Source organism: Pyrus communis, chromosome 9 (genome assembly GCF_963583255.1).
Source record: "Pyrus communis chromosome 9, drPyrComm1.1, whole genome shotgun sequence".
In the NCBI taxonomy this organism is placed as follows: Eukaryota; Viridiplantae; Streptophyta; class Magnoliopsida; order Rosales; family Rosaceae; genus Pyrus; species Pyrus communis.
The window spans coordinates 25,667,249-25,680,012 of record NC_084811.1 but is presented as its reverse complement, the minus strand read 5'-3'; the positions used below and the strand labels follow the sequence as shown (position 1 = coordinate 25,680,012).

The following is a 12,764-nucleotide window of genomic DNA, read 5'->3' as shown; positions in this document are numbered from 1 at the left end:
GAAATCATTGCAGCCAAGGCATCCATATTGTTTTTAATTAGGTTCGCGCGGTTGTTGTTGCCTTGATTTCCAGGTCCTTGATCCTTTCGATGGCGACATTCTTGAGCCTTATGGCCTTGCTTTCCACAAACCCAGCAACTTCCCTTGATTTTCTTGAAGTCTTTGCCTTTCGCACCAGGGACAAAGTGTTTTTCCTTCTTCGTAGTTTTCTGGAACTTCGGCCTTTGCTTTGATGAACTTCCTTCAACAACATTAGCCTTGGCTTCCATTCTCGAAACTAGGCTCTTCTCATTTTTCTTGTTATCTTCCTCAATTCTCAGCTTTACAATGAGATCCTCAAGGGTCATCTCCTTACGTTTGTGGTTGAGATAATTCTTGAACTCTCTCCAAGAAGGTGGCAGTTTTTCTATAAAGGACGCCACTTGGAAAGACTCATTGATCACCATCCCTTCAACATGAATGTCATGGATGATTTTCTGGAGATCTTCAGTTTGAGAGACAACGGACTTGAAATCCACCATTTTGTAGTCCAAAAATTTGCCCACGACAAATTTCTTTGAACCAGCATCCTCGGTTTTATATTTTTTCTCAAGTGATTCCCAAAGTTCCTTGGCTGTTTTGCATACCACATAGACATCATACAACGAATCATCTAATGCATTGAGAATATAGTTTCTGCAGAGGAAAGCATTATGATTCCAGGCATCTATGGCCGTCAAAGTTTCTGTAGAAAAAATATTTTCTCCATTTGCAGTAGGCACTGTCTTGCTCAAAACATTAGCCAAATTCAGTGTTGCCAAATAAAACAACATCTTCTGTTGCCATCTTTTGAAGTATCCGCCCTTAAATTTCTTAGGTTTCTCATAATGAGGTTTAGTTTCTGATTGTTCCATACTGTTCGAAGATTGTTGGAGAACAATTTAGAAACAATAAAATAACAGAAATACAGAACCGAAATACTTATACTTTATTATTAAAAAATACTTGCAATACAGAATGCAATTACACAATAATTACAAAAAATTAAAATAATACTAACTTGAATGAATTAAAGGTAGAGACTAGCACAAACGCTATGTCATTCGAACAGTATTTCCGTCCCATTTGTGTGCTTGTGGTTCTACAACGTCTGCTCGACTAGGGTACAACTACCTAATTCTACAACCTGCACTGGATTATAGAACTTTAGCGAATTGCTTTGTGTGTTTACTTTCTGGAAATTTTGTACGGAAGACAACGAGGAAGAAAATATATGATCTTTGATGGGACTGAAGACTCCAGTTATATAAGCTCTTTCATACCTCTTCTAACACTTTTTGGATGTATCTGAAGTTATACAACTCTTTCCAAAAGGTTATGTCTATTAATCAAAACGTTTTTAATTAATTTAATTAAAAAATTAATTTGAAATTAAAACTAATTGATTAGGGCCTAATCCACATAATTAGTGGCCTAAACCTCAATCCTCATTTCAAATGGTCCAAGTTCTAATTACTAAGAAGAATGAATAAGCCTATATAAAAACTAGTGAAAAACATTGTTGACCGATGTGGGACAAGATCTCAAAACTCCTACATCTCTCTCTTCGTTCCTTTTCCTCTCAATTTCTTAGCCTTCATCTCTATTATCAACTCATTCTTCTCAGACCTTTAATATGGTATCATTGCCGGCATCTGGCTTGCTGCCGTGATCGGTCTTGAAGATTCTTCCGCTGCATTCGTGAAATCATCGGCGCCTTTGTCAAACGATTTGTGGGTTGTGTTCTTTTCTACTGAGGTCGTTGATGAGTCGTTGATGCATCTGGGTTTTTTAGGTGATATCCAATTTGTTTCTGTCGATTGAAATTCTGGTGAAATCATGTGATAGGTGTATGAATGATTAATTTCTTGGCGAAGTATGATATGATTGGGGATGATTATGTTTGTGATAAAGATTGGGGATTTTGTTTTCTCTTACTGGATGCAATTTTTTGTTCTCGATACCTATTAAGTTCATAAGATTGTTGCTTATTGTGTGCTCCAGAAAGTATCAGTCTTTCTTGGTAGAAATTGGGTGATTTCAAGAAAGTATCAGTCTTTCTTGGTAGAAATTGGGTGATTTCAAGGAAGTGTCAGTTTTTCTTGATCAAGAAGAAAGTATCAGTCTTTCTTTCTTGTTGCTAGTTTTTTACAGAGTGTCAATCTCTTGTTGAAAGAACATTTTATTTTGTGTAGAAGGAAGTGTGAATTTGCAGCTAGGTTGTTAATCATGACTACACTAAAAGTTGATAGTCTTCTTGGTATGCTAACCATCAAACTGAAAGATGACAATTTTGCAAAGTGGTCATTTCAATTCATGTCAGTGATTAAGGGTTACAAGCTATTTGGTCATTTTGATGGCACAAATGTCTATCCACCTAAGTTTGTCATCCAAACAGATTTAGGTGTGACTAAGGAAGTTACACAGGCCTTTATAGACTGGGAATCAACTAATATGGCCTTATTTAGTCTTCTGCTAGCTACTTTATCTGATGAAGCCATGGAATATGTGCTTGGTTGTAAGAATGTTGCTGATGCTTGGAATAATTTGGTAGATAGATTTGCATCTGTGTCAAAGTCAAGGGTGAATCACCTGAAAACCGAGTTGCATACTATTCAAAAAAGGGCAGACTCAATTGATAAGTTCTTGCTAAGGTTGAAAAACATTAGAGATCAACTTAATGCTGCAGGGGAATTCATTTCAGATAATGATGTTATTATTGGTGGATTAGCTGGTTTACCTAAGGAGTATGCTATTATTCGAACAGTTATTTTAGCAAGGGAATCTTCCATTTCACTGAAAGAATTTCGTGTTCAATTACTTGGTGCTGAAAAAGAGATTGAAGGAGATACTAGTTTGTTGTCTCAGAATATGTCTGCTTTGTATATGAATGGTGTTGCTTCTAGCTTAAGTTCTGGAACTTATAGTTCATCTGTTTATGGTTTTACTTCAAATCCTCAGAATCACGGTCATATTCCAGCTACAACAATAGGTGTTGTTACTCAAGTTCCATACTTAGCTCCACACCAACCGGAATCTCCCATATCACCTCAGTTTTATCCTATGCCTCAGCAACCAGCACCATTCTATCAATTACCATTTGGTTATGGCTTTGCTGGTAACATGGGTGATCTTTCATCATCTGGTTCTAATTCACAGCAGTCTAATATGAATGCAATTAAGTATGGTCCTAGGAACTTTAATGGGTCAAAAGGGCAGAGTAATTACAAAATCAAGGATGGATATAAAGGCAAGAATTTCAGGCACAATGGTAACTCTAGCTGGTCTAGAAACATAGATACAAGAACTAATATTGTCATGGAGTGTCAAATTTGCAATAAGAAATGGCACACTGCAGTGAATTGCTATCATAGGAATAACAATAATCCTTCTACAACTGGATTTCTAGTTGAATGTCAAATTTGTGGTAAGAGGGGTTACTCGGCTCTTGAGTGTTTTCATATAGGGAACTATGCCTTTCAAGGAAATCCTCCACACCATCTTTTAATGCCATGAATGCTCAACAGACACCTCAATATGTACCTACATATTCTTGGATTGTTGATTCCGGGGCTTCTCATCATATGACAGCAGATATTATTGGGTTATCACAGGTTATGCCATTTGAAGGATCTGAGAAGATTACAATTGGTAATGGTACTAATTTGCATATTAAGAGTAGTGGTACCACTACTATAAACACTGATACTCACTCTCTGGTTCTTAAACATGTTCTTCATGTTCCTCAGATTGCTAGAAGTCTCCTATCTATAAAGCAACTTTTTGATGATAACAAGTCTTGGTTTATATGTGATGAAACTAATTTTTTTGTGCAGGACACGAGGACAAAGGAGATATTGCACCAAGGAAAGAGTAGGCCAAGAGAGTTGTTTCATATTCTAGTTTTCCAGAAGCATAAGGGTTTACAGTCTGTAGTTGCATTTCCAGAAGCCTTGGTTGGTCAAGTAGTGAAGTCTCAGCTTTGGCACCAGAGGTTGGGTCATCCTACCAATGACATATTGGCTTCTATGTTACAACAATCTAAGATTCCAACTAGAATAGATCATAATCATAGTATCTGTGTATCTTGTATTCAGGGAAAGATGTCAAAATTACCTTTTTCATCTAGAGCTAAGCAATGTACCTCAACATTTGAAAAAAAATTCACAGTAATGTGTGGGGTCCTTCACCTGTAAAGTCTCTAGATGGTTACAAATATTATGTACTGTTTGTCGATGAATATACAAGATATGTTTGGATATTTCCATTAGTGAATAAATCAGACTTGTTCTCTGTGTTTGTCAAGTTTTATGCATTTATATTAAATCAGTTTGGAGTATCTATTAAATGCTTGCAAACTGATGGAGGAGAAGAGTACATCAGTAATCAGTTCAAAGATTTTTTTGCTATAAAAGGTGTAATGCATATGTTGTCATGTCCCTACACACCTCAGCAAAATGGAATTGATGAGAGGAAACATAGACATGTTATAGAGACTGGAATTACTTTGCTTAATCATTCAGTTTTTCTTATCAATACAATGTCTTGTAAGACACTAAGTATGGCATCTCCATATTATCTACTGTATAAGAAACATCCTGACATACAGAGGTTGAAAATTTTGGTTGTGTAGTTTATCTATGGTTTAGGCCTTATACTGCAAACAAGCTTCAACCTAGATTTGTGATGTGTGTTTTCTTGGGATACTCAGTAGGATACAAGGGAGTTATATGCTTTCATTTACAGACTAGAAAATGCATAATTTCAAGGCATGTGTTTCATGATGAGAGTACTTTTCCTTGTAAACAAGTTCATCAAGGCATACCACACTTGGCAAATAAGTCAAATAAAGTTGGGATCTCTTCTGTGATTATCCCAATACTTGTATCTACAACTGTGATTCATTCTCCAAATCAACAACATGTTAGTACATCTGTGAGGTCTCTAGTGGGTTCCCAACAGTTATCTTATGTGAGGGAATACAATAGTGATAGTGTACAACATATTAATGAAGACATACAAGAAGGGGGTAATTATGATGTTCACACAGAAAGAAACTCAACTCACTCAAGCAACTCAACATCATCAAGTCCTACTTTTTCCTCTCCAAATGCTACTCCTTATTTGTTCTCTGTCCTAGATCCTGCACAACTTCAGGTAATCTTACCTATCTCTCCATCATCACATAATTCTGGTGTACATGTGTTACCTAGAAATACTGGAATACAAACTAGACTGCAAACTGAAGCAATTTCTAGGAAGAATTATGCTGCATACTATGTTGAATTACCTGAGTTGCATTCTCTTAACATGGATGATGATTTCTCTAGAGGGTTTTCATTCCTAGCTGATATAATAGACACTGAGGAACCTAAAACCTTCAAGCAAGCTTGTACTAAACAACAATGGCAGTTAGCCATGCAAGAGGAATTTGTTGCTTTAAAGGCACAGGGAACTTGGAACCTGGTACCACCTTCAAGTGATAGAGGAGTTATTGGAAGCAAATGGGTGTTCAAGGTTAAAAAGAATCTTGATGGGATTGTGTCTCGGTATAAAGCTCGGTTGGTGGCACAAGGTTTCACTCAAGAACTAGGCTTGGATTACTCAAGAGACTTTCAACCCTGTGGTTAGGCATACAACTGTTAGGTTAATTCTTGCTCTAACTACGCAATTTGGATGGCCTTTGAGACAATTGGATGTTAAAAATGCGTTTTTGCATGGTGATCTTGAAGAAAGGGTACATACGAAGCAACCTCAAGGGTTTATTGATTCAAAATATCCAAGTTATGTCTGCAAATTGGTTAAATCGTTGTATGGTCTTAAACAAGCTCCAAGAGCTTGGAACTCAAAATTTACCAGCTATTTACCATCTCTGGGATTCAAAGCTTCTCTTTCAGATACAAGTTTGTTTGTAAGAACTGAGGGTGAGAATGTGGTTATACTTTTATTATATGTGGATGACATTGTCTTAACTGGTTCAAGTGAGTCAATAATTCAACAAGCGGTACATGATCTTGCAGAAGTGTTTGATCTGAAGGATATGGGCATACTAACTTACTTCTTAGGATTGCATATACAATATCAAGAAGATGGTTCTTTGTTTGTTAATCAGTCTAAGTATGTAATGGATTTATTGCATAAAGCTGGAATGGATAATTGTAAACCCACATCCACACCATCCAAACACATACTCAGCTACTTACTACAGAAGGAGTACCTATGAAGGATCATACTCAATACAAAAGCATAGTAGGTGCACTGCAATACTTGACTTTCACTAGACCTGACATAGCTCATTCTGTCAATTTGGTGTGCCAATATATGACAAATCCTACTGAACTACATTTTCATTGAGTCAAAAAAATCTTAAGGTATTTTCAATTTTTTCATCTTAAGTTTACCCATTCATATAATTTTTAAATTTTTTAATCTTAAATGTACCCATTGTTAAATATCCAAATTTTTTATATGTAAACTATACCATTTTAATGTAAATTGTACCCAATTTTTATATAAAATCCATTCAATTTTTTTAATCCATTTTTAAACTTATATTACATTCTTTTTTCGTTTATTTGAGAATATATCTATGTCAAGTTTAATTGAAGAAATTTACTAATATTATTAAGCCTTATTTTTTTGTTTTTTTTGTTTTTTTCACACTCTGACCGGAGTCGAGGCATGATAGCCGTCACCCTAAGGTGACGTAACCAAAAGTGTAAGTAATGCAAAAATGTGAATAAATTAAAACCAAAACTAGAACTAATTTAAACTAATAAAGTGAGTGCGCAATAATGGGTAGAGAACCCATAGAATACAAATATTCAGTGCATAGATGACAAAGAGTGTGCAGTCGAAACTAGTTAGGTACTTAGTACACAACGGGATAAGTTCCTACACTTAAACAGGGATAGGTCAGAATCGTCAACTAATCCTCGTACGTCACAGAGTAATTCTGCTATCTAGGACCTGGAATGGTGAAAAACAGAAGGGTGAGTGGGCAAAAATAAAAGTTTATAAAACACATTTATTTTTCAGAACATACTAACCCCTCGTTGTAAAATATGTATAGTTTTCATAAAATCATACTAAGCATAAGTATGAAAACAACTGTAATTAAACAATAATGCCAGACTATGCCAAACTACAATATTTCAACAACAGCATAATGAAAACAGGTTGCTCATCAATCTACGCTAGCACACGAGTTCATGCAGATAGTTTTTGACATGAACATGACTGGGGTGTAATATATATAAGTACGCTCTAGTGCTACAATCATGTGAAGACTAGCGATAATCATGGTCACCTACGAGTCGGAGTTGCGTAATGCAACTTATACGACAGGACTGGCACCTACTTGGATCCAAGGCAAGTGTGCGGTGCAGAGGTGAATATACACGTGAAAGACTAGCCTTGGCCCCGGGCGAGCACTAACACCGGGGTGCAGCAATGATGAGCAGACAACATGCATAAATATAAACTTGCCATAACCATTCAATCATTCTAATCAACATAATAAACGTAGATGTGGATCCTGTAGGATTATTTTGGCATTTCACAATAATATAATATTTTTTATAACATATTTAATCATGGCATAATAGGCGTAATATCAATCTAAAAACAATAATCACATGATATGCATAATTCGATTCAAAAGCATTTGTGGAAACTATAAAGTTTATATATATAGGAAAACAAATGCCCATTCACTGATACGTGGTCGGATCGTAGCCTCCTAGCTTTGCTTGACCTCATTCATCCTAGGGATAATTTTCACCTATATGTGAAATAACTAGACTAATAAATTAAATAGGACATATTCAAAAAGGCTATGTAAATCTCCCATACTTTGCTCAAACGGAAGGTTTGAATATACGAAAATGATCTATACGAAGTCACAAATCCATACGTGTTAAGCACTCACCGGCCGATGGCCGGACGCGCCCTCAAGCGCCACCTAGCCCATGGCCACGCGCGCCTCTATGTGTAGGCCAGTGACTGACAAAGACTGATGGACATTAGGAAAATTCCGTCAGAATTGATGAAATATTCCGTTAAATAGTAATGGTGTTACCTGACGCCAGTAGAATATTCCGTCAACTTTGACGGAATATTCTTTGTCTTCTCCATTGAGCCTCGCCATTCGCCGCCCTCGTCCGGTTCACTGGTTTCTAGGAAAAATTTCAAAATTTCAAAATTGCATAACTTGCTCATTTCTCAACCATTTTCAACGATCTTTATATGGAAATGAAGCCCATGACGAGGACAACAAGATTTCATGTTCCAAAAGTCCAAAAATGGATGGGAAAGGAGAGGATAAAAAGAATAGAAAAGAGTGGAGAAAAAAAATAAAAAAATTGCGCGACGAAGAGTTTTGTCGCGCAAGAACACTTCGCAAGATGAATAATTGCTGGCGTCGCGTAAAGTGAGCAATAAAAAGCAGGCTAATTTTGTTTAGCGCAAAAAACTTGCGCGATGGAAAGGAGAATTTGGGCGAACAATAATTTGTAGTGCAAGTTCCTGTCAGTTTTGACTATTTACTGCAGGTGAATCCGAGGAATTAATACCGCATTTAATGTAGGTGTTTGCACGACAAAGGCTTCGTCGCGTAAAGGTCCTAACCTACCTATAATATTCGTTTCTGCTGTCCTAATTCTTCACAATTCTATTATCCTTATTCTTCAAAATTATGTTCGTGCTAAGATGGCGGATAAGAATAAGGGTGAGAGTGTACGCGATGCCAACCCGCATGATTTAAGGGATCATTTTGAGTTTGTGCATGCAATTGCTGTAGCCATGAGGAATAATTGTCCCACTACTAAGTGGCGTTCTTGGGAAGATGTGCATGAGAATGTGAAGAAGGCTGTGATGGATGAAGTATTATAAGTATATTATTCTTGATGGATTAATAATTAAGGTTGTCAAAATTTTTAGTTATATGTTGAAATTAATTATTTGCCTATATGTGTAATAGTGTAAGTATACTCTTGATGATGATACAAACCGAATATTTGATGAAGTTGATGGATAATGCATTGGAGGGAGGTTACAATCGATAGCGTTATGAAGTCTTGCGGAATGGACTAGGATCATCCAAATAGTAGTTTTAAATTTATGTTTTGTATGACAATATTTAAATTTAAGGTGTTTTTTTTTATATGTTATGTATTCAGACTTAATTTTGTTTCAATTATGTATTTGGACTTAATTAGGTTTTAATTCATGTTGGTTTTTTTATTGAAACCTAACGTAAGCACCCTATCCTTGGTTTATATGTGTTTACAATCTTCAATGAATATTGTACTTATGCTGAAAATAATTGTATGGATTAAGTAATTAATTATATATAGACTAAATATTTGAGGCATTAATTATTTATAGAATAATATTTCAGGTATTAATTATTTATAGAATAAATATTTAAAGTATTAATTATTTTTAGAATAAATATTTAATGACACACCCCGACCGAAATCAAGGCGTGCTGGCCGTCATGTGAGAGTGACGTAACCATGTGCACAGTGCGGAAGCAAAAGATAATAATAAAAGTACGAATAAATAAAAATCAAACTACTAAATAAATTAGTGCTAGACTAAGTGTGATAAACATAATCAGAGCACAAAAAGCCTAAGTGCAGTCCAGAAGAATGAATACTAAATACACAACACCCAAATGTGATCCTACATTTGTGATGTTCTATCAGAACCACCGTCAAGCCCTTGTGAACCACCAAAGCTGCCTAACTAGAACCTGGAGGGGTGCAAAACAGAAAGTGTGAGTGGGCAAAAACAAAGCTTTTCAAAATCATTTCATTATCAAAAGTTCTAACCCCTCACCGTAAAACCTGTAAAGTTTCCCAGAAAATAGAATATACATATATATAGAAAACATGTTCAAAAGTATGCCATGTCGAATGCCTCCACATAAAATGTAAGTAACCCAGGTAATGTCAATCAATGCAAGTAACATGTCAGCTGGAGTCACCTAACGTGACCCGTACATCTGAATCTAGAGCTCAAATCCCCAACTTACTAACTATACTTGCACACGAGTCAGAACCACCTAAAGTGGTCTGTACGACAGGACTGGGTGTAAATAAATACGCTCAAGTGCTACGATCACGTGAAGACTGGGCGAATAATTGCGGGTCACCTATAAGTCGGAACCACCTAAAGTGGTCTGTACAACCGGATTGTGCACCTAACTTGGATCCAAGATGAGCGTGTGGTGCGGGAGGTGAACACCATGTGAAGGACTGTGCCCTACTCTGGGCGGGAGCACTAACACCGGGGGTGCAGGTTATGAGCTCTCTATGCATCTCACATAACCACTAACTCATAATCATAAACCATAAACTTACCTGGCACTTACCTGTGCGTCTGCAGCACTAAACATACATATATGCAACTACTAATGCATAAATAAATAGGCAAACGCTATGCATGACATTTAAAACATATAAACATTCCATATCATTTTCTGGGAAAAACCACAAGTATATAGGTATATACGAAAAACCAAAAGCCCACTCACTGATATGTGGAAGGGTTGTAACCCCCTTGTCTCGAGTGACTGTGCTCGTCCTCAGGATGGGTCTCACCTATATGCGAAACAACTATAAAAACGTCAATTTAAAGCACATAACCAAAACTAGGTAATAACTTCTCATACAATGCTTAAATGGGGTGTGTGAATACACCAACGTGATCTACTCAATCTCATAAACAACCCCATATTTTTAAAATAATTTTCTTACCTCCCACGTGCTGCCATGCGCCGGCCACACGCGGGCACGTGCCTGGCACACGTGTGGTAACCCTAATGGCGTTAGGGAATATTTCGTCCAAAAATGGAATATACCGTTATATATACCTGACGCCGTTAGTAACACCGTTAGTATATTCCGTCAAAATTGACGGAATATTCCTTGTCTTCTCCGGTGAGTCTCGCCAGCCGTCGCCGTCGGCCGCCGTCTACAACTCAAATTCTCACCGAAAACTGGAAAATTTTCAAGACTTCATATCTTCTTCAATTCTCAACCAAATTCCATGAAATTGGTACCAAAATGAAGCTTACAACAAGTAGAACAAAACCTTACCACTTCAAGCCCTGAAATTCACGGAATCTCACCGGAGAAACCCCGCAAAATCCGGCCAACCTTAGAACTTGCTATCTCGACGTCCAAAATCCTTCAAACTTGTTCCCCAAGCTTCGTGAGAGTATTCTAAAGCTCCCTAAGACCTTAAAATCCACTGAAACCTTCACAATGATTAGTGCATGAACAGTGCATGAAAATAGGGTTCTCGAGTTCTAGGGTTTTCGAGGGTTTCAAGTTCTAAAAATGGTATGGATGAACTCAGGAGCTTGCAAGGAGTTCGAATTTTACCTTTTAGACGTCGATCTATGTGTGAAAGTTTGGTTTTGAAGTTCGTTCGTACACTTGCAAAGGAAATGGAAGAAATCCGAGAGAAATAAGAGAGAGGGAGTCACGGGAGTGTAGAGTATAGGTGTATGTGTGTGCTTTGTAGAGTTAACCACCAAAAACAACAAAACACACCAAAATGGAAAATATCCACCAAGGGCATTATTGCCATTTCAGACCTACGGTACAAATAATTCGGGACGGGCTGTCACATTTAGGGTATTAAATATAATACCTTAAATATTTATTCTATAAATAATTAATATTTTATTCGACGAGCAATATATTGAGCGACGATAACTTCGTCGCGTAAGGAATCTTTGCGCGACGAATACATGTGTTTGTCGTCAAAGCACGATCAACTTGCGTTCAAACCTTCCAATTAATTGCACATTGATGATGCATTTTGCGCGACGAACTTGAAATTTTCTTGACAAATATGTTCGTTGCGCAAAGGTGTCCTAGTGCTATATAAACACAGTTTCAAAGCCCTAGTTTTCAAAAAAAATTTGTTTAAAAAAGAATGGCCGATTATGGAGAAGGTTCTGGCAAAAAAAAACTTGTAGTGCAAATAGAGAGGTATCGATGGAAGCAAGTGCCGTACTTTAAAGGCAAAAATTTGGCTGAGGCGTACGTCGAATTTAAGTATGACATTGGGAATTTGGTGCGGAGGGATTGTTCTGCCGAGTTTGAGTCTTGGAAAAAGGTCCCTGAGAAGTTTAAGAAGTCCATGCTGGGAAAGTTATCGATAAGTTTGTGGTAAATAATGAACAATTATTTTTGTTAAAACGTAATATTTTTTAAATTACTAATTTGTTGTTACTAGCATTAATGTAGGTTCGTTGGGATGTTGATGAAACTGATGAGAAGCAACGGATTTAGGTGGATGGGCTTTTCAAGCAGAGTTTTCGGCAGTGGAAGTTTGATGTGTTGCGGGGGGAGGATTGAAGTTAATGGGGTTTTTTTTTTTTTTTTTTTTTTTAAAAAAAAAAAAAGATTTTGTGGACTTTATATTTAATTTAATGAATAATTATATGTTATGTGGATGAGTATTAATATTTGCATTAATTATAATTTATATTTGGGATAGTAAATTAGTTTTGTTAATTAATTTAATGTTTAATTAGGTTTGAGATAAAAATTTACAATACATACAAATAAATAACAAAAATAGAAACAAAATTAATAAATATGCATTGCGCGATGATACATTCATGTGTTGAAAAGAATAAATTGTAAAGCAAAAGGACATAAAATTAAAAAAAAAAGGGTAAACTTGCGCGACGAATGCTTCTTTTTTCGTTGCGCAAATGTCAT

The 12,764-nt window shown here is 36.4% G+C and overlaps 1 protein-coding gene across 1 annotated transcript; it reads left to right on the top strand.

Moving 5' to 3' along the window:
• The first annotated feature begins 3,530 nt into the window (after positions 1 to 3,530).
• Positions 3,531 to 5,649, top strand: LOC137744589 (uncharacterized). Its single transcript, XM_068484366.1, has 2 exons — positions 3,531 to 4,158; positions 5,159 to 5,649. The coding sequence occupies exons 1-2, from the start codon at positions 3,531 to 3,533 to the stop codon at positions 5,647 to 5,649; spliced, it is 1,119 nt and encodes a 372-aa protein (XP_068340467.1).
• Positions 5,650 to 12,764: the final 7,115 nt, after the last annotated feature.

Coding starts and splice junctions, on each gene's coding strand:
- LOC137744589 (XM_068484366.1), top strand. CDS start 3,531: ATGAATGCTCAACAGACACCTCAATATGTACCTACATATTCTTGGATT. Junction 4,159..5,158: donor TTCATCTAGAGCTAAGCAAT/GTACCTCAACAT, acceptor TCTCTGTCCTAG/ATCCTGCACAACTTCAGGTA.